Below are 27,687 nucleotides of genomic sequence, written 5' to 3'. Positions count from 1 at the left end.
ATTATACTGTGTATGACAGCAGTAACTATACATTATACTGTGTATGACAGCAGTAACTATACATTATACTGTGTATGACAGCAGTAACTATACATTATACTGTGTATGACAGCAGTAACTGTGAAAGGCCTCAGTGTATCACATGATGTTCAGTCACTTTCACAGACTAGTGGTGGAGAGGAACGAGGAGAGAACAGATTGATGGAGAGGAGAGATTTATTTATAAAGCCCTTCTTACATCAGCCCATGTCACAAAGTGCTGTACAGAAACCCAGCCTAAAACCCCAAACAGCAAGCAATGCAGGTGTAGAAGCACGGTGGCTAGGAAAAACTCCCTAGAAAGGCCAGAACCTAGGAAGAAACCTAGACAGATGAGGAGAGAAGAGGAGAGATTGATGGGAAGGAGAGGAGAGAGAAGAGGAGAGAGTGATGAGGAGAGGAGACAGTGATGAGGAGAGAGTGATGAGGAGAGGAGAGAGAATGTGATGAGGAGAGAGTGATGAGAGGAGGGAGTGATAAGGAGAGAAGAGAGTGATGAGGAGAGAAGAGAGAGAGTGGAGAGGAGAGAGGAGAGAGTGATGGAGAGAGGAGAGAGTGATGAGGAGAGAGTGATGAGAATGTGGAGAGAGGAGAGAGTGATGAGGAGAGGAGAGAGGAGAGAGTGATGAGAGGAGAGAGGAGAGAGTGATGAGGAGAGAGTGATGAGGAGAGAGTGATGAGGAGAGTGATGAGGAGAGAGTGATGAGGAGAAGAGAGAGTGATGAGGAGAGGAGAGAGTGATGAGGAGAGGAGAGACTGATGAGAGGAGAGACTGATGAGGAGAGGAGAGACTGATGAGGAGAGGGGAGAATGTGATGAGGAGAATGATGAGGAGAGAATGATGAAGAGAGAGTGGAGAGGAGAGAGTGATGAGGAGAGGAGAGAATTATGAAGAGAGAGGAGAATGTAATGAGGAGAGGAGAATGTGATGAGGAGAGGAGAGAGTGATGAAGAGAGAGTGATGAAGAGAGAGTGATGAAGAGAGAGTGATGAGGAAAGAGGAGAATGTGATTAAAGGAGAGAGTGATGAGGAGAGAGTGATGAAGAGAGAGTGATGAGGAGAATGTGATGAGGAGAGGAGAGAGTGATGAGGAGAGGAGAGTGATGAGGATAGGAGAGAATGATGAGGAGAGAGGAGAATGTGATGAGGAGAGGAGAATGTGATGAGGAGAAGAGAGAGTGATGAAGAGCGAGAGTGATGAGGAGAGAGGAGAATGTGATGAGGAGAGGAGAATGTGATGAGGAGAGGATAGAGTGATGAGGAGAGAGGAGAATGATGAAGAGAGAGTGATGAGGAGAGAGTGATGAGGAGAGGAGAGAATGATGAAGAGAGAGGAGAATGTAATGAGGAGAGGAGAATGTGATGAGGAGAGGAGAGAATGATGAGGAGAGGAGAGAATGATGAAGAGAGAGTGATGAGGAGAGGAGAGAGTGATGAGGAGAGGAGAGAGTGATGAGGAGAGAGTGATGAAGAGAGAGTGATGAGGAGAATGTGATGAGAGGATAATGTGATGAGGAGAGGAGAGAGTGATGAGGAGAGGAGAGTGATGAGGAGAGGAGAGAATGATGAGGAGAGAGGAGAATGTAATGAGGAGAGGAGAATGTGATGAGGAGAGGAGAGAGTGATGAGGAGAATGTGATGAGGAGAGGAGAATGTGATGAGGAGAGGATAGAGTGATGAGGAGAGAGGAGAATGATGAAGAGAGAGTGATGAGGAGAGAGTGATGAGGAGAGGAGAGAATGATGAAGAGAGAGGAGAATGTAATGAGGAGAGGAGAATGTGATGAGGAGAGGAGAGAATGATGAGGAGAGGAGAGAATGATGAAGAGAGAGTGATGAGGAGAGGAGAGAGTGATGAGGAGAGGAGAGAATGATGAAGAGAGAGGAGAATGTAATGAGGAGAGGAGAATGTGATGAGGAGAGGAGGGAGTGATGAGGAGAGAGTGATGAAGAGAGAGTGATGAGGAGAATGTGATGAGGAGAGGAGAGAGTGATGAGGAGAGAGTGATGAGGATAGGAGAGAGTGATGAGGAGAGAGGAGAATGTGATGAGGAGAGGAGAGAGTGGAGAAGAGAGAGGAGAATGTGATGAAAGGAGAATGTGATGAGGAGAGGAGAATGATGAGGAGAGAGGAGAATGATGAGGAGAGGAGAGAGTGATGAGGAGAGAGTGATGAGGAGAGGAGAGAATGATGAAGAGAGAGGAGAATGTAATGAGGAGAGGAGAATGTAATGAGGAGAGGAGAATGTGATGAGGAGAGAGAGTGATGAGGAGAGAGTGATGAAGAGAGAGTGATGAGGAGAATGTGATGAGGAGAGGAGAGAGTGGTGAGGAGAGGAGAATGTGATGAGGAGAAGAGAGAGTGATGAAGAGAGTGATGAGGAGAATGTGATGAGGAGAGGAGGGGGTGATGAGGAGAGAGTGATGAAGAGAGAGTGATGAGGAGAATGTGATGAGGAGAGGAGAATGTGGAGAGGAGAGAGTGATGAGGAGAGGAGAGAGTGATGAGGAGAGGAGAGAATGATGAAGAGAGAGTGATGAGGAGAGAGGGGAATGTGATGAGAGGAGAGAGTGATGAGGAGAGGAGAGAGTGATGAGGAGAGAGGAGAATGTGATGAGGAGAGGAGAGAGTGAAGAGAGAATGATGAGGAGAGAGGAGAATATGAGGAGAGAGGAGAATGTGATGAGGAGAGGAGAATGTGATGAGGAGAGAGTGATGAGGAGAGGAGAGACTGATGAAGAGAGAGTGATGAGGAGAGAGTATGTGATGAGGAGAGAGTGGTGAGGAGAGGAGAATGTGATGAGGAGAAGAGAGAGTGATGAAGAGAGTGATGAGGAGAGGAGAATGTGATGAGGAGAGAGCGATGAGGAGAGGAATGTGATGAGGAGATGAGTGTGATGAGGAGAGAGTGATGAAGAGAGTGTGGAGAGGAGAGGGAAGAGGAGAGATTGATGGGAAGGAGAGGAGAGAGTAAATAATGTGATCATATTACTCCAGTGCTAGCCTCTCTACACTGGCTTCCTGTTAAAGCAAGGGCTGATTTCAAGGTTTTACTGCTAACCTACAAAGCATTATATGGGCTTGCTCCTACCTATCTTTCCGATTTGGTCCTGCCGTACATACGTACAGGTACGCTATGGTCACAAGACGCAGGCCTCCTTATTGTCCCTAGAATTTCTAAGCAAACAGCTGGAGGCAGGGCTTTCTCCTATAGAGCTCCATTTTTATGGAATGGTCTGCCTACCCATGTGAGAGACGCAGACTCGGTCTCAACCTTTAAGTCTTTACTGAAGACTCTTCCCTTCAGTGGGTCATATGATTGAGTGTAGTCGGGCCCAGGAGTGGGAAGGTGAACGGAAAGGCTCTGGAGCAACGAACCGCCCTTGCTGTGTCTGCCTGGCCGGTTCCCCTCTCTCCACTGGGATTCTCTGCCTCTCACCCTATTACAGGGGCTGAGTCACTGGCTTACTGGTGCTCTTCCATGCCGTCCCTAGGAGGGGTGTGTCACTTGAGTGGGTTGAGTCAGTGACGTGATCTTCCTGTCTGGGTTGGCGCCCCCTGGGGTTGTTGCCGTGGCGGAGATTTTCGTGGGCTATACTCGGCCTTGTCTCAGGATGGTAAGTTGGTGGTTGAAGATATCCCTCTAGTGGTGTGGGGGCTGTACTTTTCCAGAGTGGGTGGGGTTATATCCTGCCTGTTTGGACCTGTCCGGGGGTATCATCGGATCGGGCCACAGTGTCTCCTGGCCCCTCCTGCCTCAGCCTCCAGTATTTATGCTGCAGTAGTTTATGTGTCGGGGGGCTAGGGTCAGTTTGTTATATCTGGAGTAATTCTCCTGTCTTATCCGGTGTCCTGTGTGAATTTAAGTGTGCTCTCTCTAATTCTCTCTTTCTCTCTCTTCTCTCAGAGGACCTGAGCCCTAGGACCATGCCTCAGCACTACCTGGCCTGATGACTCCTTGCTGTCCCCAGTCCACCTGGTCGTGCTGCTGCTCCAGTTTCAACTGTTCTGCCTGCGGCTATGGAACCCTGACCTGTTCACCGGACGTGCTACCTGTCCCAGACCTGCTGTTTTCAACTCTCTCTCTCTCTCTCTACTGTACCTGCTGTCTCTAACTCTGAATGATCGGCTATGAAAAGCCAACAGACATTTATTCCTGAGGTGTCAAAGCCTGGTTCCTCTCTAGGTTTCTTCCTAGGTTTTGGCCTTTCTAGGGAGTTTTTCCTAGACACCGTGCTTCTACACCTGCATTGCTTGCTGTTTGGGGTTTTAGGCTGGGTTTCTGTACAGCACTTTGTGACATCGGCTGATGTAAGAAGGGCTTTATAAATACATGTGATTGAGTGATGGGAAGGAGAGACTGATGGAGAGGAGAGAGTACTGGTAGGAGAAGAGAGGAGAGAGTGATGAAAAGGAGAGGAGAGAGTAATGGGAAGGAGAAGAGAGGAGAGAGTGATGAAGAGGAGAGAGTAATGGGAAGGAGAAGAGAGGAGAGAGTACTGGGAAGGAGAGACTGATGGAGAGGAGAGAGTAATGGTAGGAGAAGAGAGGAGAGAGTGATGAAAAGGAGAGGAGAGAGTAATGGGAAGGAGAAGAGAGGAGAGAGTGATGAAGAGGAGAGAGTAATGGGAAGGAGAAGAGAGGAGAGAGTACTGGGAAGGAGAGACTGATGGAGAGGAGAGAGTAATGGGAAGGAGGAGAGGAGAGAGTAATGGGAAGGAGGAGAGGAGAGAGGAGAGAGTACTGGGAAGGAGAGACTGATGGAGAGGAGAGAGTAATGGGAAGGAGGAGAGAGGAGAGAGTACTGGGAAGGAGAGACTGATGGAGAGGAGAGAGGAGAGAGTGATGGAGAGGAGAGAGTACTGGGAAGGAGAAGAGAGGAGAGAGGAGAGAGTGATGGAGAGGAGAGAGTAATGGGAAGGAGGAGAGAGGAGAGACTGATGAAAAGGAGAGGAGAGAGTGATGAAAAGGAGAGGAGAGATAAAGTGGACGGTTCTCACAGCAGTTTCTTTAGTCAGTCAGAGGAGATTTACTACTGCAGCCAGTCAGTCCGTCAGCCAGTCAGCCAGTCAGCCAGCCAGCCAGTCAGTCATTCAGCCAGCCAGTCCGTCCGCCCGCCAGTCAGTCAATCAGTCCGTCGGCCAGCCAGCCAGTCAGTCAGCCAGCCAGTCCGCCCGCCAGCCAGCCAGCCAGTCAGTCAGTCAGCCAGCCAGCCGCCACCCAGCACCTGGTTCAATTTCACAGTGAACGGTCAGAAGTCACGTGACCTGAGAGGAACTGAGCCTGTCTCTGTTCCTGCCTGGCAAGGGTATGGCTGAACTCCAGACAGCTAAAACAGACTCACCACACTGCCAGTAACCAACCAACCACTAGTGTGATGAGTCACTCTGCTACTCTACACCTGGATGTTGTGATGAATCAGGATACACTGCTAGTAACCAACCAACCACTAGTGTGATGAGTCACTCCGCTACTCTACACCTGGATGTTGTGATGAATCAGGATACACTGCTAGTAACCAACCAACCACTAGTGTGATGAGTCACTCTGCTACTCTACACCTGGATGTTGTGATGAATCAGGATACACTGCTAGTAACCAACCAACCACTAGTGTGATGAGTCACTCTGCTACTCTACACCTGGATGTTGTGATGAATCAGGATACACTGCCGTTCAAAAGTTTGGGGTTGCTTGTTTGTTTTTTAAAGAAAAACACTTTTTTTTGTCCATTAAAATATCATCAACTTGATCAGAAATACAGTGTAGACATTGTTAATGTTGTAAATGACTAATGTAGCTGAAGGCCAGCATCTTGGAGTCGCCTCTTCGCTGTTGACGTTGAGACTGGTGTTTTGTGGGTACTATTTAATGAAGCTGCCAGTTGAGGACTTGTGAGGCGTCTGTCTGGCTTTTTTTTTTTAAACAAAGACATTTCTAAGTGACCCCAAACTTTTGAACGGGAGTGTACATCTGAACTGAAATGACATCCCACCGACTGGCTAAATGCTGCTGTAATCACATCCCACCGACTGGCTAAATGCTGCTGTAATGACATCACATCCCACCGACTGGCTAAATGCTGCTGTAATGACATCATCCCACCGACTGGCTAAATGCTGCTGTAATCACATCACCGACTGGCTAAATGCTGCTGTAATGACATCACATCCCACCGACTGGCTAAATGCTGCTGTAATGACATCACATCCCACCGACTGGCTAAATGCTGCTGTAATGACATCACATCCCACCGACTGGCTAAATGATGCTGTAATGACATCACATCCCACCGACTGGCTAAATGCTGCTGTAATGACATCACATCCCACCGACTGGCTAAATGCTGCTGTAATGACATCACATCCCACCGACTGGCTAAATGCTGCTGTAATGACATCACATCCCACCGACTGGCTAAATGCTGCTGTAATGACATCACATCCCACCGACTGGCTAAATGCTGCTGTAATGACATCACATCCCACCGACTGGCTAAATGCTGCTGTAATGACATCACATCCCACCGACTGGCTAAATGCTGCTGTAATGACATCACATCCCACCGACTGGCTAAATGCTGCTGTAATGACACGTTATGAAATCACATCACACCGACTAGCTAAATGCTGCTGTAATGACACGTTATGAAATCAAATCACATCACACTGACTGGCTAAATGCTGCTATAATGACACGTTACACTGTCATGTGATGTGATTCAGTGAAGAGAATAACATTGCTGCTACAGAGGTTAGTTTTATTACTGCGGTATGTGCTGACCTTTGGTTTGCTGTGGCCAATCACAGAAAGCACCAGCTGTCAATAGCGGCAGAACAACACACTGATTTAACCTTATGGAAACACGAAAGCAGTGGCATTAGTTGCTAGATTACCTACATACGGTTGTTTTTGGGGGGAATGTCCGTGGAAAATGCCGGAACAACACAAAACGAACATGTCATTTGAATAGCCCGTCACACTAAGTTATTATAAATCTCAACTCTAGATGAACGAGAGTTATGAGTAAAAGCTCTGTCACGCAGACACAACACCACAATACTGAAAACCTACCTGAGTCTGTGAAGCCCGTGATGGCCTGTGAATATTTGTCCAGCGCATCAGCAAACTGTCCATTCTTAAAGAACAGGTTTCCCTCGTTCTTGAGCCGGGCCAGCGGCGGGGGCAGGGCCCCACAAGGGGCGTCGAGGTTGCTTCCGTCTCCCCCGACCGGCCTGGCTCCCTTAGAGTCCCTCCTGCCAGAGCCCTGAGCTCCGTTCCACAGACCCTTGTCCGACGTCGAATCCTGTTGGTTCACCTTGTACTTCTCTGCAATTCCTCCCCGGTTTTTCCAGTGGCTTCCGTGTGAATTGTGGTCTGTATGCGGGCTGGGGCCCCCTTCCCCTCCTCTGCCGTGGGGCTTCTTCTGAGCATTTCCCATGTCTCCCCTCTCGGCAGGAGCAGCACTCTCCCCTCCCACTGCCTCGCTAGGCTCAACCGGACAAGCTGCCGAGCACAGAACACACCCACAGGAAGCAGTCAGTGGTTACATCACAGTGGGGGGAGGGGTTGATAGAGTTTCAGGAAGTCTCTCTCTCTCTACCAGGCAGCCCAGCAAGCCGTTGGTGATGCAGAGAGAGAGGGGGGGGTGGAGAACAACCCCACACACACACACACACACACACACACTATCTGGTCTGAAGGATGTCATATTACTGAGACAGGGGCTAGGGGGAATGGCAGATAGTCAGTAGGATGTTATATTACTGAGACAGAGGGGGAATGGCAGATAGTCAGTAGGATGTTATATTACTGAGACAGAGGGGGAATGGCAGATAGTCAGTAGGAGGTCATATTACTGAGACGGGCTAGGGGGAAATGACAGATAGTCAGTAGGATGTTATATTACTGAGACAGAGGGGAGAATGGCAGATAGTCAGTAGGAGGTCATATTACTGAGACAGGGGCTAGGGGGAATGGCAGATAGTCAGTAGGATGTTATATTACTGAGACAGAGGGGAGAATGGCAGATAGTCAGTCGGATGTTATATTACTGAGACAGAGGGGGAATGGCAGATAGTCAGTAGGAGGTCATATTACTGAGACAGGGGCTAGGGGGAATGGCAGATAGTCAGTAGGATGTTATATTACTGAGACAGAGGGGAGAATGGCAGATAGTCAGTAGGAGGTCATATTACTGAGACAGGGGCTAGGGGGAATGGCAGATAGTCAGTAGGATGTTATATTACTGGACAGAGGGGAGAATGGCAGATAGTCAGTCGGATGTTATATTACTGAGACAGAGGGGGAATGGCAGATAGTCAGTAGGAGGTCATATTACTGAGACAGGGGCTAGGGGGAATGGCAGATAGTCAGTAGGATGTTATATTACTGGGACAGAGGGGGAATGGCAGATAGTCAGTAGGATGTCATATTACTGAGACAGGGGCTAGGGGGAAATGGCAGATAGTCAGTATGATGTCATATTACTGAGACAGGGGCTAGGGGGAATGGCAGATAGTCAGTAGGATGTTATATTACTGAGACAGAGGGGGAATGGCAGATAGTCAGTAGGATGTTATATTACTGAGACAGGGGGGGAATGGCAGATAGTCAGTAGGATGTTATATTACTGAGACAGGGGCTAGGGGGAAATGGCAGATAGTCAGTATGATGTCATATTACTGAGACAGGGGCTAGGGGGAATGGCAGTCAGGGATGTTATACTGAGACAGAGGGGGAATGGCAGATAGTCAGTAGGATGTCATATTACTGAGACAGGGGCTAGGGGGAAATGGCAGATAGTCAGTAGGATGTTATATTACTGAGACAGAGGGGGAATGGCAGATAGTCAGTAGGATGTTATATTACTGAGACAGAGGGGGAATGGCAGATAGTCAGTAGGATGTCATATTACTGAGACAGGGGCTAGGGGGAATGGCAGATAGTCAGTATGATGTCATATTACTGAGACAGGGGGGGGAATGGCAGATAGTCAGTAGGATGTTATATTACTGGGACAGAGGGGGAATGGCAGAGAGTCAGTATGATGTCATATTACTGAGACAGGGGCTAGGGGGAATGGCAGATAGTCAGTAGGATGTTATATTACTGAGACAGAGGGGGAATGGCAGATAGTCAGTAGGATGTTATATTACTGAGACAGAGGGGGAATGGCAGATAGCTCATTGAGGCTTTATAGCATCCTGATCAACGCAGCCATTAGCATGAGGGATTTGACTGTTGGATTAGAGAACAAATCCCCAGTCAGGGATTTACAGTGGGGGGTTGAGTTAGCTAATGGCACAGACACACAGCAGACACTGATGCACAGACACACAGCCAGACACTGACCCAGAGCACAGACACACAGCCAGACACTGACCCATAGCACAGACACACAGCCAGACACTGACCCACAGCACAGACACACAGCCAGACACTGACCCACAGCACAGACACACAGCCAGACACTGACCCACAGCACAGACACACAGCCAGACACTGACCCATGTTACACACAGCCAGACACTGACCCAGAGCACAGACACACAGCCAGACACTGACCCACAGCACAGACACACAGCCTAACACTGACCCACAGCACAGACACACAGCCAGACACTGACCCACAGCACAGACACACAGCCAGACACTGACCCAGAGCACAGACACACAGCCAGACACTGACCCATAGCACAGACACACAGCCAGACACTGACCCATAGCACAGACACACAGCCAGACACTGACCCACAGCACAGACACACAGCCTAACACTGACCCACAGCACAGACACACAGCCAGACACTGACCCACAGCACAGACACACAGCCAGACACTGACCCATAGCACTGACACACAGCCAGACACTGACCCAGAGCACAGACACACAGCCAGACACTGACCCACAGCACAGACACACAGCCTAACACTGACCCACAGCACAGACACACAGCCTAACACTGACCCAGCACAGACACACAGCCTAACACTGACCCACAGCACAGACACACAGCCAGACACTGACCCACAGCACAGACACACAGCCAGACACTGACCCACAGCACAGACACACAGCCAGACACTGACCCACAGCACAGACACACAGCCTAACACTGACCCAGAGCACAGACACACAGCCAGACACTGACCCAGCACAGACACACAGCCAGACACTGACCCACAGCACAGACACACAGCCTAACACTGACCCACAGCACAGACAGACAGCCAGACACTGACCCACAGCACAGACACACAGCCAGACACTGACCCACAGCACAGACACACAGCAAGACACTGACCCACAGCACAGACACACAGCCAGACACTGACCCACAGCACAGACACACAGCCAGACACTGACCCAGAGCACAGACACACAGCCAGACACTGACCCATAGCACAGACACACAGCCTAACACTGACCCACAGCACAGACACACAGCCTAACACTGACCCACAGCACAGACACACAGCCAGACACTGACCCACAGCACAGACACACAGCCTAACACTGACCCACAGCACAGACACACAGCCAGACACTGACCCAGAGCACAGACACACAGCCAGACACTGACCCATAGCACAGACACACAGCCTAACACTGACCCACAGCACAGACACACAGCCTAACACTGACCCACAGCACAGACACACAGCCAGACACTGACCCACAGCACAGACACACAGCCAGACACTGACCCACAGCACAGACACACAGCCTAACACTGACCCACAGCACAGACACACAGCCAGACACTGACCCACAGCACAGACACACAGCCAGACACTGACCCACAGCACAGACACACAGCCAGACACTGACCCACAGCACAGACACACAGCCAGACACTGACCCACAGCACAGACACACAGCCAGACACTGACCCACAGCACAGACACACAGCCTAACACTGACCCACAGCACAGACACACAGCCAGACACTGACCCACAGCACAGACACACAGCCTACACTGACCCACAGCACAGACACACAGCAAGACACTGACCCACAGCACAGACACACAGCCAGACACTGACCCACAGCACAGACACAGCCAGACACTGACCCACAGCACAGACACACAGCCTAACACTGACCCACAGCACAGACACACAGCAGACACTGACCCACAGCACAGACACACAGCCTAACACTGACCCACAGCACAGACACACAGCCAGACACTGACCCACAGCACAGACACACAGCCAGCACACTGACCCACAGCACAGACACACAGCCAGACACTGACCCACAGCACAGACACACAGCCAGACACTGACCCACAGCACAGACCCACAGCACAGACACACAGCCAGACACTGACCCACAGCACAGACACACAGCCTAACACTGACCCACAGCAGACACAGCACACACACAGCACAGACACTGACCCACAGCACAGACACACAGCCAGACACTGACCCACAGCACAGACACACAGACCCACAGCACAGACACACAGCCAGACACCCACAGCACAGACACACAGCCAGACACTGACCCACAGCACAGACACACAGCACAGACACACAGCCTAACACTGACCCACAGCACAGACACACAGCCAGACACTGACCCACAGCACAGACACAGCCACACACACTGACACACAGCCAGACACTGACCCAGAGCACAGACACACAGCCAGACACTGACCCAGCACAGACACACAGCCTAACACTGACCCACAGCACAGACACACAGCCTAACACTGACCCACAGCACAGACACACAGCCTAACACTGACCCACAGCACAGACACACAGCCAGACACTGACCCACAGCACAGACACACAGCACACCCACACACAGACCCACTGACCCACAGCACAGACACACAGCCAACACTGACCCAGAGCACAGACACACAGCCAGACACTGACCCAGAGCACAGACACACAGCCAGACACTGACCCACAGCACAGACACACAGCCTAACACTGACCCACAGCACAGACAGACAGCCAGACACTGACCCACAGCACAGACACACAGCCAGACACTGACCCACAGCACAGACACACAGCAAGACACTGACCCACAGCACAGACACACAGCCAGACACTGACCCACAGCACAGACCCACAGCCAGACACTGACCCAGCACAGCACAGACACACAGCCAGACACTGACCCATAGACCCACAGCACAGACCCACAGCACAGACACACAGCCTAACACTGACCCACAGCACAGACACACAGCCAGACACTGACCCACAGCACAGACACACAGCCTAACACTGACCCACAGCACAGACACACAGCCAGACACTGACCCAGAGCACAGACACACAGCCAGACACTGACCCATAGCACAGACACACAGCCTAACACTGACCCACAGCACAGACACACAGCCTAACACTGACCCACAGCACAGACACACAGCCAGACACTGACCCACAGCACAGACACACAGCCAGACACTGACCCACAGCACAGACACACAGCCTAACACTGACCCACAGCACAGACACACAGCCAGACACTGACCCACAGCACAGACACACAGCCTAACACTGACCCACAGCACAGACACACAGCCAGACACTGACCCACAGCACAGACACACAGCCAGACACTGACCCACAGCACAGACACACAGCCAGACACTGACCCACAGCACAGACACACAGCCTAACACTGACCCACAGCACAGACACACAGCCAGACACTGACCCACAGCCAGACACTGACCCACAGCACAGACACACAGCCTAACACTGACCCACAGCACAGACACACAGCAAGACACTGACCCACAGCACAGACACACAGCCTAACACTGACCCACAGCACAGACACACAGCCAGACACTGACCCACAGCACAGACACACAGCCTAACACTGACCCACAGCACAGACACACAGCAAGACACTGACCCACAGCACAGACACACAGCCTAACACTGACCCACAGCACAGACACACAGCCAGACACTGACCCACAGCACAGACACACAGCCTAACACTGACCCGCAGCACAGACACACACAGCAGGCACTGACCCACAGCACAGACACACAGCCAGACACTGACCCACAGCACAGACACACAGCCAGACACTGACCCACAGCACAGACACACAGCCTAACACTGACCCACAGCACAGACACACAGCCAGACACTGACCCACAGCACAGACACACAGCCTAACACTGACCCACAGCACAGACACACAGCAAGACACTGACCCACAGCACAGACACACAGCCTAACACTGACCCACAGCACAGACACACAGCCAGACACTGACCCACAGCACAGACACACAGCAAGACACTGACCCACAGCACAGACACACAGCCTAACACTGACCCACAGCACAGACACACAGCCAGACACTGACCCACAGCACAGACACACAGCAAGACACTGACCCACAGCACAGACACACAGCCTAACACTGACCCACAGCACAGACACACAGCCAGACACTGACCCACAGCACAGACACACAGCCAGACACTGACCCACAGCACAGACACACAGCCAGACACTGACCCAGAGCACAGACACACAGCCAGACACTGACCCACAGCACAGACACACAGCCAGACACTGACCCACAGCACAGACACACAGCCAGAACACTGACCCACAGCACAGACACACAGCCAGACACTGACCCACAGCACAGACACACAGCCAGACACTGACCCACAGCACAGACACACAGCCAGACACTGACCCACAGCACAGACACACAGCCAGACACTGACCCACAGCACAGACACACAGCCAAACACTGACCCACAGCACAGACATTGACCCAGAGCACAGACACACAGCCAAACACTGACCCAGAGCACAGACACACAGCCAGAAACTGACCCACAGCACAGACACACAGCCAAACATTGACCCAGAGCACAGACACACAGCACAACACTGACCCACAGCACAGACACACAGCCAAACATTGACCCAGAGCACAGACACACAGCCAAACACTGACCCACAGCACAGACACACAGCCAAACACTGACACACAGCCAGACACTGACCCACAGCACAGACACACAGCCAAACACTAACCCACAGCACAGACACACAGCACAGACACACATTGACCCAGAGCACAGACACACAACCTAACACTGACCCAGAGCACAGACACACAGCCCAACACTGACCCACAGCACAGACCCACAGCCAAACACTGACCCACAGCACAGACACACAGCCAAACACTGACCCACAGCACAGACACACAGCACACACACAGCACAGACCCACAGCACAGACACACAGTACAGACACAGCACAGACCCACAGCACAGACACAGCACTGACACACAGCACAGACCCACAGCACAGACCCACAGCCCGACACTGACCCACAGCACTGACTCACAGCACAGATACACAGCACAGACCCACAGCACAGACACACAGCCAGCCACTGACCCACAGCACAGACCCACAGCACAGACCCACAGCACAGACCCACAGCACAGACACACAGCACTGACACACAGCACAGACCCACAGCACAGACCCACAGCCAGACACTGACCCACAGCACTGACTCACAGCACAGATACACAGCACAGACCCACAGCACAGACACACAGCCAGACACTGACCCACAGCACAGACCCACAGCACAGACCCACAGCACTGACCCACAGCACTGACCCACAGCACAGACCCACAGCACAGACACACAGCCAGACACTGACCCACAGCACAGACCCACAGCACAGACCCACAGCACAGACGCACAGCACAGACCCACAGCACAGACACACAGCACAGACACACAGCCAGACACTGACCCATAGCACAGACACACAGCACAGACACACAGCACAGACACACAGCACAGACCCACAGCACAGACCCACAGCACAGACCCACAGTAGCTCTCTGGGGTAAACCCAGACAGGTGTGGTGTTTGGAAAATGCAGCAGGCTGTCAGGTCTGTTAGGTCTTAAGGATAATGATTCTGGATCACTTAGGGAACCAGCCAGCCAGCCAACCAACCAGGTAACCAACCAGCCAACCAACCAACCAGCCAGCCAGCCAGGCAACCAACCACCAGCCAGGCAGGCAACCAACCAACCAACCAGGCAGGCAACCAACCAACCAGCCAGCCAGCCAGGCAACCAACCAACCAGCCAACCACCAGCCAATCAACCAGCCAGACAGCCAGCCAGGCAACCAACCAGCCAGCCAGCCAGGCAACCAACCAACCAGCCAGCCAGCCAGCCAGCCAGCCAGGCCAGCCAGCCAGGCAACCAACCAGCCAGCCAGCCAGCCAGTCAGCCAGCCTTGCAACCGACCAGCCAGCCAGCCTTAATGTAATATAATAACCTCTTTGTTTAGTAGGTCTAGGATCAGTCATCATCTGATCTGGTTAAACACTTGTTGGGTGTTTAAGGAACAAACTACAACACCTATGTCCCCTTCTCATGGTAATAATATGTCTCTCTAACTCTACTCATTGCCTTAGACTTGCATTTGCATGTTTCTGTTGCTATAGAAACATGAGGAAAAGGGGTGGAGTTGTTTTTCTCATTTGCATGTTTCTGTTGTTATAGAAACATGAGAAAATTGGGGTGGAGTTGTTTTTCTCATTTGCATGTTTCTGTTGTTATAGAAACATGAGAAAATTGGGGTGGAGTTGTTTTTCTCATTTGCATGTTTCTGTTGTTATAGAAACATGAGAAAAAGGGGTTGAAGTTGTTTTTCTGACTGTTGAATTGTGAACCATCTGAATGTTGTTTTATAGAACAGTCAGTTTGATGTTGACTGACTGTTGACAGACTGTACACCACAGTACAGGGCCTGTGAAGCAGGCTACTCCAGGTCAACTACCATATCATTAAAAACCAACTGGTGATCTCCAGGACTGGGCTGGAGGTCAGTCACTTCTAACTGGTGGTCTCCAGGACTGGGCTGGAGGTCAGTCACTTCTAACTGGTGGTCTCCAGGACTGGGCTGGAGGTCAGTCACTTCTAACTGGTGGTCTCCAGGACTGGGCTGGAGGTCAGTCACTTCTAACTGGTGGTCTCCAGGACTGGACTGGAGGTCAGTCACTTCTAACTGGTGGTCTCCAGGACTGGACTGGAGGTCAGTCACTTCTAACTGGTGGTCTCCAGGACTGGGCTGGAGGTCAGTCACTTCTAACTGGTGGTCTCCAGGACTGGACTGGAGGTCAGTCACTTCTAACTGGTGGTCTCCAGGACTGGACTGGAGGTCAGTCACTTCTAACTGGTGGTCTCCAGGACTGGGCTGGAGGTCAGTCACTTCTAACTGGTGGTCTCCAGGACTGGGCTGGAGGTCAGTCACTTCTAACTGGTGGTCTCCAGGACTGGGCTGGAGGTCAGTCACTTCTAACTGGTGGTCTCCAGGACTGGGCTGGAGGTCAGTCACTTCTAACTGGTGGTCTCCAGGACTGGGCTGGAGGTCAGTCACTTCCATCGGAGAGGTATAATGGTTCAATCTCACTAAGTAGGTGAAGTGATCGGTCACTCACCTCTCTGCTCTTCCCGTGTCTCATCCTCCTCCACTTCCTGAATCAGGATCTTCTTGCTTTTACGTGCCGTCTCCGGTTGACACTGGATTAGTTTCTTATCCACCTCAACCAGAAGTTTCTGTGGGCCAGGATGTGTGACGGAAAAGCAGAAAAGAAGACTTGGGAAATAGTTGATCCCATTGTTCCATTAGATTGAAAACACAGTCAAACAACATGTTATGCAGATGAAGACAGGTTGATACAACAGGAGCACCAGTCGATTCAGGACTTCCTGGACGTAACGTTCCTTTGAAATGTGACACGACTGAAGACAAGTTAAGTCCAAATCCTTCATTCCAGGCCTGACGGTCACTACGGTAACGTCTGATGGTCGCTACGGTACCGTCTGACGGTCACTACGGTACCGCCTGACGGTCACTACGGTAACGTCTGATGGTCGCTACGGTACCGTCTGATGGTCGCTACGGTACCGTCTGATGGTCGCTACGGTAACGTCTGATTGTCACTACGGTAACGTCTGATGGTCGCTACGGTACCGTCTGACGGTCACTACGGTAACGTCTGACGGTCGCTACGGTAACGTCTGACGGTCGCTACGGTACCGTCTGACGGTCGCTACGGCAACGTATGACGGTCGCTACGGTAACGTCTGACGGTCACTACGGTAACGTCTGACGGTCACTACTGTACCGTCTTACGGTCACTACGGTACAGTCTGTTGAATAAACAGGAGTCCTGACGGTCACTACGGTAACGTCTGACGGTCACTACGGTAAAGTCTGATTGTCACTACGGTAACATCTGATTGTCACTACGGTAACGTCTGATGGTCACTACTGTACCGTCTGACGGTCACTACTGTACCGTCTTACGGTCACTACGGTACAGTCTGTTGGATAAACAGGAGTCCTGACGGTCACTACGGTAACGTCTGATGGTCACTACGGTAACGTCTGTTGAATAAACAGGAGTCCTGATGGTCACTACGGTACAGTCTGATGGTCACTACGGTACAGTCTGATGGTCACTACGGTACCGTCTGACGGTCGCTACAGTACCGTCTGACGGTCGCTACAGTACCGTCTGACGGTCGCTACGGTACCGTCTGACGGTCACTACGGTAACGTCTGTTGAATAAACAGGAGTCCTGACGGTCACTACAGTACCGTCTGATGGTCACTACGGTACAGTCTGATGGTCACTACGGTACAGTCTGATGGTCACTACGGTAACGTCTGTTGAATAAACAGGAGTCCTGGTGGTGTCATTCATTTTGTGGAGGGAACAGAATGGTTAAAGTAACTTGTGGTGTGTGTGTGTATGTGTGTGGTCTGGTGTGTGTGTGTGTGGTCTGGTGTGTGTGTGGTGTGTGTGTGCGTGTGTGTGTGTGTGTGTGTGCGCGTGTGTGTGTGGTGTATGTGTGTGTGTGTGTATGTGTGTGTGTGTGTTTGTGTGTGTGTGTGGTCTGGTGTGGTGTGTGTGAGACACTAACAGTAGCAGTGATGTTCTGTGGTTCGGTCTGCAGGACGTTCCTCAGGTCTTCAGCCGCCCTCTGATAGTTCCCCTGTTGTTTCAGCACTGTGGCCCTGCGGAGGAGAGCTTTAAAACACAACGCTGTCAGTCAGGGACATGAGCTTTAAAACACAACGCTGTCAGTCAGGGACATGAGCTTTAAAACACAACGCTGTCAGTCAGGGACATGAGCTTTAAAACACAACGCTGTCAGTCAGGGACATGACATGAGCTTTAAAACACAACGCTGTCAGTCAGGGACATGAGCTTTAAAACACAACGCTGTCAGTCAGGGACATGAGCTTTAAAACACAACGCTGTCAGTCAGGGACATGACATGGGCTTTAAAACACAACGCTGTCAGTCAGGGACATGAGCTTTAAAACACAACGCTGTCAGTCAGGGACATGGGCTTTAAAAAACAACACTGTCAGTCAGGGACATGAGCTTTAAAACATAACGCTGTCAGTCAGGGACATGAGCTTCAGTCATACCTTTCATATTGTCTGGCTCTATCTCTAGTGGGTCAGTACCTTTCATATTGTCTGGCTCTATCTCTAGTGGGACAGTACCTTTCATATTGTCTGGCTCTATCTCTAGTGGGTCAGTACCTTTCATATTGTCTGGCTCTATCTCTAGTGGGTCAGTACCTTTCATATTGTCTGGCTCTATCTCTAGTGGGACAGTACCTTTCATATTGTCTGGCTCTATCTCTAGTGGGACAGTACCTTTCATATTGTCTGGCTCTATCTCTAGTGGGTCAGTACCTTTCATATTGTCTGGACAGTACCTTTCATATTGTCTGGCTCTATCTCTAGTGGGGCAGTACCTTTCATATTGTCTGGCTCTATCTCTAGTGGGGCAGTACCTTTCATATTGACTGGCTCTATCTCTAGTGGGACAGTACCTTTCATATTGTCTGGCTCTATCTCTAGTGGGTCAGTACCTTTCATATTGTCTGGACAGTACCTTTCATATTGTCTGGCTCTATCTCTAGTGGGTCAGTACTTTTCATATTGTCTGGCTCTATCTCTAGTGGGTCAGTACCTTTCATATTGTCTGGACAGTACCTTTCATATTGTCTGTCTCTATCTCTAGTGGGACAGTACCTTTCATATTGTCTGGCTCTATCTAGTGGGTCAGTACCTTTCATATTGTCTGGCTCTATCTCTAGTGGGTCAGTACCTTTCATATTGTCTGGACAGTACCTTTATTATTGTCTGGCTCTATCTCTAGTGGGACAGTACCTTTCATATTGTCTGGCTCTATCTCTAGTGGGTCAGTACCTTTCATATTGTCTGGACAGTACCTTTCATATTGTCTGGACAGTACCTTTCATATTGTCTGGCTCTATCTCTAGTGGGTCAGTACCTTTCATATTGTCTGGCTCTATCTCTAGTGGGTCAGTACCTTTCATATTGTCTGGACAGTACCTTTCATATTGTCTGGCTCTATCTCTAGTGGGTCAGTACCTTTCATATTGTCTGGCTCTATCTCTAGTGGGACAGTACCTTTCATATTGTCTGGCTCTATCTCTAGTGGGTCAGTACCTTTCATATTGTCTGGACAGTACCTTTCATATTGTCTGGACAGTACCTTTCATATTGTCTGGCTCTATCTCTAGTGGGTCAGTACCTTTCATATTGTCTGGACAGTACCTTTCATATTGTCTGGCTCTATCTCTAGTGGGACAGTACCTTTCATATTGTCTGGCTCTATCTAGTGGGTCAGTACCTTTCATATTGTCTGGCTCTATCTCTAGTGGGTCAGTACCTTTCATATTGTCTGGACAGTACCTTTCATATTGTCTGGCTCTATCTCTAGTGGGTCAGTACCTTTCATATTGTCTGGCTCTATCTCTAGTGGGACAGTACCTTTCATATTGTCTGGCTCTATCTCTAGTGGGTCAGTACCTTTCATATTGTCTGGCTCTATCTCTAGTGGGTCAGTACCTTTCATATTGTCTGGCTCTATCTCTAGTGGGACAGTACCTTTCATATTGTCTGGACAGTACCTTTCATATTGTCTGGCTCTATCTCTAGTGGGTCAGTACTTTTCATATTGTCTGGCTCTATCTCTAGTGGGTCAGTACCTTTCATATTGTCTGGACAGTACCTTTCATATTGTCTGTCTCTATCTCTAGTGGGACAGTACCTTTCATATTGTCTGGCTCTATCTAGTGGGTCAGTACCTTTCATATTGTCTGGCTCTATCTCTAGTGGGTCAGTACCTTTCATATTGTCTGGACAGTACCTTTCATATTGTCTGGACAGTACCTTTCATATTGTCTGGCTCTATCTCTAGTGGGTCAGTACCTTTCATATTGTCTGGACAGTACCTTTCATATTGTCTGGACAGTACCTTTCATATTGTCTGGCTCTATCTCTAGTGGGTCAGTACCTTTCATATTGTCTGGCTCTATCTCTAGTGGGACAGTACCTTTCATATTGTCTGGCTCTATCTCTAGTGGGACAGTACCTTTCATATTGTCTGGCTCTATCTCTAGTGGGTCAGTACCTTTCATATTGTCTGGACAGTACCTTTCATATTGTCTGGACAGTACCTTTCATATTGTCTGGCTCTATCTCTAGTGGGTCAGTACCTTTCATATTGTCTGGACAGTACCTTTCATATTGTCTGGCTCTATCTCTAGTGGGACAGTACCTTTCATATTGTCTGGCTCTATCTAGTGGGTCAGTACCTTTCATATTGTCTGGCTCTATCTCTAGTGGGTCAGTACCTTTCATATTGTCTGGACAGTACCTTTCATATTGTCTGGCTCTATCTCTAGTGGGTCAGTACCTTTCATATTGTCTGGCTCTATCTCTAGTGGGTCAGTACCTTTCATATTGTCTGGCTCTATCTAGTGGGTCAGTACCTTTCATATTGTCTGGCTCTATCTCTAGTGGGTCAGTACCTTTCATATTGTCTGGACAGTACCTTTCATATTGTCTGGCTCTATCTCTAGTGGGACAGTACCTTTCATATTGTCTGGCTCCATCTCTAGTGGGTCAGTACCTTTCATATTGTCTGGCTCTATCTCTAGTGGGACAGTACCTTTCATATTGTCTGGCTCTATCTCTAGTGGGTCAGTACCTTTCATATTGTCTGGGCAGTACCTTTCATATTGTCTGGACAGTACCTTTCATATTGTCTGGCTCTATCTCTAGTGGGTCAGTACCTTTCATATTGTCTGGCTCTATCTCTAGTGGGTCAGTACCTTTCATATTGTCTGGACAGTACCTTTCATATTGTCTGGCTCTATCTCTAGTGGGTCAGTACCTTTCATATTGTCTGGCTCTATCTCTAGTGGGACAGTACCTTTCATATTGTCTGGCTCTATCTCTAGTGGGTCAGTACCTTTCATATTGTCTGGACAGTACCTTTCATATTGTCTGGACAGTACCTTTCATATTGTCTGGCTCTATCTCTAGTGGGTCAGTACCTTTCATATTGTCTGGACAGTACCTTTCATATTGTCTGGCTCTATCTCTAGTGGGACAGTACCTTTCATATTGTCTGGCTCTATCTAGTGGGTCAGTACCTTTCATATTGTCTGGCTCTATCTCTAGTGGGTCAGTACCTTTCATATTGTCTGGACAGTACCTTTCATATTGTCTGGCTCTATCTCTAGTGGGTCAGTACCTTTCATATTGTCTGGCTCTATCTCTAGTGGGACAGTACCTTTCATATTGTCTGGCTCTATCTCTAGTGGGTCAGTACCTTTCATATTGTCTGGCTCTATCTCTAGTGGGTCAGTACCTTTCATATTGTCTGGCTCTATCTCTAGTGGGACAGTACCTTTCATATTGTCTGGCTCTATCTCTAGTGGGTCAGTACCTTTCATATTGTCTGGACAGTACCTTTCATATTGTCTGGCTCTATCTCTAGTGGGGCAGTACCTTTCATATTGTCTGGCTCTATCTCTAGTGGGGCAGTACCTTTCATATTGACTGGCTCTATCTCTAGTGGGACAGTACCTTTCATATTGTCTGGCTCTATCTCTAGTGGGTCAGTACCTTTCATATTGTCTGGACAGTACCTTTCATATTGTCTGGCTCTATCTCTAGTGGGTCAGTACTTTTCATATTGTCTGGCTCTATCTCTAGTGGGTCAGTACCTTTCATATTGTCTGGACAGTACCTTTCATATTGTCTGTCTCTATCTCTAGTGGGACAGTACCTTTCATATTGTCTGGCTCTATCTAGTGGGTCAGTACCTTTCATATTGTCTGGCTCTATCTCTAGTGGGTCAGTACCTTTCATATTGTCTGGACAGTACCTTTCATATTGTCTGGCTCTATCTCTAGTGGGACAGTACCTTTCATATTGTCTGGCTCTATCTCTAGTGGGTCAGTACCTTTCATATTGTCTGGACAGTACCTTTCATATTGTCTGGACAGTACCTTTCATATTGTCTGGCTCTATCTCTAGTGGGTCAGTACCTTTCATATTGTCTGGCTCTATCTCTAGTGGGTCAGTACCTTTCATATTGTCTGGACAGTACCTTTCATATTGTCTGGCTCTATCTCTAGTGGGTCAGTACCTTTCATATTGTCTGGCTCTATCTCTAGTGGGACAGTACCTTTCATATTGTCTGGCTCTATCTCTAGTGGGTCAGTACCTTTCATATTGTCTGGACAGTACCTTTCATATTGTCTGGACAGTACCTTTCATATTGTCTGGCTCTATCTCTAGTGGGTCAGTACCTTTCATATTGTCTGGACAGTACCTTTCATATTGTCTGGCTCTATCTCTAGTGGGACAGTACCTTTCATATTGTCTGGCTCTATCTAGTGGGTCAGTACCTTTCATATTGTCTGGCTCTATCTCTAGTGGGTCAGTACCTTTCATATTGTCTGGACAGTACCTTTCATATTGTCTGGCTCTATCTCTAGTGGGTCAGTACCTTTCATATTGTCTGGCTCTATCTCTAGTGGGTCAGTACCTTTCATATTGTCTGGCTCTATCTAGTGGGTCAGTACCTTTCATATTGTCTGGCTCTATCTCTAGTGGGTCAGTACCTTTCATATTGTCTGGACAGTACCTTTCATATTGTCTGGCTCTATCTCTAGTGGGACAGTACCTTTCATATTGTCTGGCTCTATCTCTAGTGGGTCAGTACCTTTCATATTGTCTGGCTCTATCTCTAGTGGGACAGTACCTTTCATATTGTCTGGCTCTATCTCTAGTGGGTCAGTACCTTTCATATTGTCTGGACAGTACCTTTCATATTGTCTGGACAGTACCTTTCATATTGTCTGGCTCTATCTCTAGTGGGTCAGTACCTTTCATATTGTCTGGACAGTACCTTTCATATTGTCTGGCTCTATCTCTAGTGGGTCAGTACCTTTCATATTGTCTGGACAGTACCTTTCATATTGTCTGGCTCTATCTCTAGTGGGTCAGTACCTTTCATATTGTCTGGCTCTATCTCTAGTGGGACAGTACCTTTCATATTGTCTGGCTCTATCTCTAGTGGGTCAGTACCTTTCATATTGTCTGGCTCTATCTCTAGTGGGACAGTACCTTTCATATTGTCTGGCTCTATCTCTAGTGGGTCAGTACCTTTCATATTGTCTGGACAGTACCTTTCATATTGTCTGGACAGTACCTTTCATATTGTCTGGCTCTATCTCTAGTGGGTCAGTACCTTTCATATTGTCTGGACAGTACCTTTCATATTGTCTGGCTCTATCTCTAGTGGGACAGTACCTTTCATATTGTCTGGCTCTATCTAGTGGGTCAGTACCTTTCATATTGTCTGGCTCTATCTCTAGTGGGTCAGTACCTTTCATATTGTCTGGACAGTACCTTTCATATTGTCTGGCTCTATCTCTAGTGGGTCAGTACCTTTCATATTGTCTGGCTCTATCTCTAGTGGGACAGTACCTTTCATATTGTCTGGCTCTATCTCTAGTGGGTCAGTACCTTTCATATTGTCTGGACAGTACCTTTCATATTGTCTGGACAGTACCTTTCATATTGTCTGGCTCTATCTCTAGTGGGTCAGTACCTTTCATATTGTCTGGCTCTATCTCTAGTGGGTCAGTACCTTTCATATTGTCTGGACAGTACCTTTCATATTGTCTGGCTCTATCTCTAGTGGGGAAGTTCCTTTCATATTGTCTGGCTCTATCTCTAGTGGGTCAGTACCTTTCATATTGTCTGGCTCTATCTCTAGTGGGTCAGTACCTTTCATATTGTCTGGACAGTACCTTTCATATTGTCTGGACAGTACCTTTCATATTGTCTGGCTCTATCTCTAGTGGGTCAGTACCTTTCATATTGTCTGGACAGTACCTTTCATATTGTCTGGCTCTATCTCTAGTGGGACAGTACCTTTCATATTGTCTGGCTCTATCTAGTGGGTCAGTACCTTTCATATTGTCTGGCTCTATCTCTAGTGGGTCAGTACCTTTCATATTGTCTGGACAGTACCTTTCATATTGTCTGGCTCTATCTCTAGTGGGTCAGTACCTTTCATATTGTCTGGCTCTATCTCTAGTGGGTCAGTACCTTTCATATTGTCTGGCTCTATCTAGTGGGTCAGTACCTTTCATATTGTCTGGCTCTATCTCTAGTGGGTCAGTACCTTTCATATTGTCTGGACAGTACCTTTCATATTGTCTGGCTCTATCTCTAGTGGGACAGTACCTTTCATATTGTCTGGCTCTATCTCTAGTGGGTCAGTACCTTTCATATTGTCTGGCTCTATCTCTAGTGGGACAGTACCTTTCATATTGTCTGGCTCTATCTCTAGTGGGTCAGTACCTTTCATATTGTCTGGACAGTACCTTTCATATTGTCTGGACAGTACCTTTCATATTGTCTGGCTCTATCTCTAGTGGGTCAGTACCTTTCATATTGTCTGGACAGTACCTTTCATATTGTCTGGCTCTATCTCTAGTGGGTCAGTACCTTTCATATTGTCTGGACAGTACCTTTCATATTGTCTGGCTCTATCTCTAGTGGGTCAGTACCTTTCATATTGTCTGGCTCTATCTCTAGTGGGACAGTACCTTTCATATTGTCTGGCTCTATCTCTAGTGGGTCAGTACCTTTCATATTGTCTGGCTCTATCTCTAGTGGGACAGTACCTTTCATATTGTCTGGCTCTATCTCTAGTGGGTCAGTACCTTTCATATTGTCTGGACAGTACCTTTCATATTGTCTGGACAGTACCTTTCATATTGTCTGGCTCTATCTCTAGTGGGTCAGTACCTTTCATATTGTCTGGACAGTACCTTTCATATTGTCTGGCTCTATCTCTAGTGGGACAGTACCTTTCATATTGTCTGGCTCTATCTAGTGGGTCAGTACCTTTCATATTGTCTGGCTCTATCTCTAGTGGGTCAGTACCTTTCATATTGTCTGGACAGTACCTTTCATATTGTCTGGCTCTATCTCTAGTGGGTCAGTACCTTTCATATTGTCTGGCTCTATCTCTAGTGGGACAGTACCTTTCATATTGTCTGGCTCTATCTCTAGTGGGTCAGTACCTTTCATATTGTCTGGACAGTACCTTTCATATTGTCTGGACAGTACCTTTCATATTGTCTGGCTCTATCTCTAGTGGGTCAGTACCTTTCATATTGTCTGGCTCTATCTCTAGTGGGTCAGTACCTTTCATATTGTCTGGACAGTACCTTTCATATTGTCTGGCTCTATCTCTAGTGGGGAAGTTCCTTTCATATTGTCTGGCTCTATCTCTAGTGGGTCAGTACCTTTCATATTGTCTGGACAGTACCTTTCATATTGTCTGGACAGTACCTTTCATATTGTCTGGCTCTATCTCTAGTGGGTCAGTACCTTTCATATTGTCTGGACAGTACCTTTCATATTGTCTAGACAGTACCTTTCATATTGTCTGGCTCTATCTCTAGTGGGTCAGTACCTTTCATATTGTCTGGACAGTACCTTTCATATTGTCTGGACAGTACCTTTCATATTGTCTGGCTCTATCTCTAGTGGGACAGTACCTTTCATATTGTCTGGCTCTATCTCTAGTGGGTCAGTACCTTTCATATTGTCTGGCTCTATCTCTAGTGGGTCAGTACCTTTCATATTGTCTGGACAGTACCTTTCATATTGTCTGGCTCTATCTCTAGTGGGACAGTACCTTTCATATTGTCTGGCTCTATCTCTAGTGGGTCAGTACCTTTCATATTGTCTGGTCAGTACCTTTCATATTGTCTGGTCAGTACCTTTCATATTGTCTGGCTCTATCTCTAGTGGGTCAGTACCTTTCATATTGTCTGGTCAGTACCTTTCATATTGTCTGGTCAGTACCTTTCATATTGTCTGGACAGTACCTTTCATATTGTCTGGCTCTATCTCTAGTGGGTCAGTACCTTTCATATTGTCTGGCTCTATCTCTAGTGGGTCAGTACCTTTCATATTGTCTGGTTCCATTTCCAGTACCTTCTGACAGTCGTTCAGGGCATTGTGCCAGTGTTGCAGTTTGATCTCTGACTGGGCTCTGTTGTTGTAGCCGGCTACGGTTGGTACCACTGACAGACTCCTGGTGAGAACGAGACATGGAGAGAAGAGAGACGGACCTCATTTAGCAGTCCTGAAGACTGGCTATTGGATGAGACCTTCCCACCGAGTGCTTGAGTAATATAAACATTGAATAAGGAATTATGACAGAGCTCCACTAGTATCTCTATGAATATAAATGTATCTCTATGGTTTAAAGCTGAACTCAAGACAAAGGAATTAAACCCATTGAATATGCATTCACTAAAAGATACTAGCATCAACTTAGCTTGACGGTAATGACCATCCCTAAAGCCTCAAAGTGAGATAGCTATTAGTGTTAAGTTATAGGGTCTGACCTTGTATAATACACCACAGCTTCCTCATAGTCGTTGGCCTTGAAGGCCTCGTTGCCTTTATCCTTCTCACGGTTGGCAACGAGGACTTTCTCCTGTTCAGTCAACGCTACAAGAACATACACATTCTATCAAGATGACTGAGCAAGAATAGTCAAATAAAGACCTACTTCAAAATGTACATGAATTCACGATATAACTACCGAACAACACAATTCATTTATTTACACTTTGTGTAACTGTTAAAACTAAATAGCATCTCTGGGACACTAATGACACAGTCGAATGAGAAACAAATATATCTTTCACCTGTTGTATCCATTTTGCTCCTGATTTTTGGATGTCTAGAGTTTACAATTGCAGGGGGATCCTTTTTTAAATTTCCATCAATTTTATCACACTCCTTGTCGACATCAAACCTGCAATACAGAGTGATAATATTGATAATATGGTCTTTTATCAGGCTCCTTGTCGACATCAAACCTGCAATACAGAGTGATAATATTGTCTAGGCATGATTCCTGGATCCCATACACGAATTACACAGCAGGAAAAAACTACACTGGTCTTATTCTATATAATCAGGAGGTAGAACCTTCTAGACTCACTGGTCTTATTCTATATAATCAGGAGGTAGAACCTTCTAGACTCACTGGTCACATCAAATATAATCAGGAGGTAGAACCTTCTAGACTCACTGGTCTCATTCTATATAATCAGGAGGTAGAACCTTCTAGACTCACTGGTCTTATTCTATATAATCAGGAGGTAGAACCTTCTAGACTCACTGGTCT

At 48.3% G+C, this 27,687-nt stretch overlaps 1 protein-coding gene across 1 annotated transcript in view; it reads right to left on the bottom strand.

The window, feature by feature from the left end:
- LOC112217983 (sperm-associated antigen 1A-like) overlaps positions 1 to 27,264 on the bottom strand; it is a gene marked incomplete at its 3' end in the record, with an annotated part of 73,178 nt that extends 45,914 nt beyond the window's left edge. Inside the window, exons 1-6 of the mRNA XM_042313562.1 lie at positions 27,203 to 27,264; positions 26,897 to 27,002; positions 26,450 to 26,580; positions 18,038 to 18,144; positions 16,546 to 16,663; positions 7,114 to 7,545 (exon numbers count right to left, since the gene is read on the bottom strand). Of these exons, the coding sequence (XP_042169496.1) occupies positions 7,114 to 7,545; positions 16,546 to 16,663; positions 18,038 to 18,144; positions 26,450 to 26,580; positions 26,897 to 27,002; positions 27,203 to 27,215 (907 nt within the window). The remainder of the gene's footprint in view (positions 1 to 7,113; positions 7,546 to 16,545; positions 16,664 to 18,037; positions 18,145 to 26,449; positions 26,581 to 26,896; positions 27,003 to 27,202) is intronic.
- Positions 27,265 to 27,687: the final 423 nt, after the last annotated feature.

This window comes from Oncorhynchus tshawytscha, unplaced genomic scaffold (assembly GCF_018296145.1).
Source record: "Oncorhynchus tshawytscha isolate Ot180627B unplaced genomic scaffold, Otsh_v2.0 Un_contig_9142_pilon_pilon, whole genome shotgun sequence".
NCBI lineage: Eukaryota > Metazoa > Chordata > Actinopteri > Salmoniformes > Salmonidae > Oncorhynchus > Oncorhynchus tshawytscha.
This window is presented reverse-complemented; position numbering and strand designations above follow the sequence as displayed.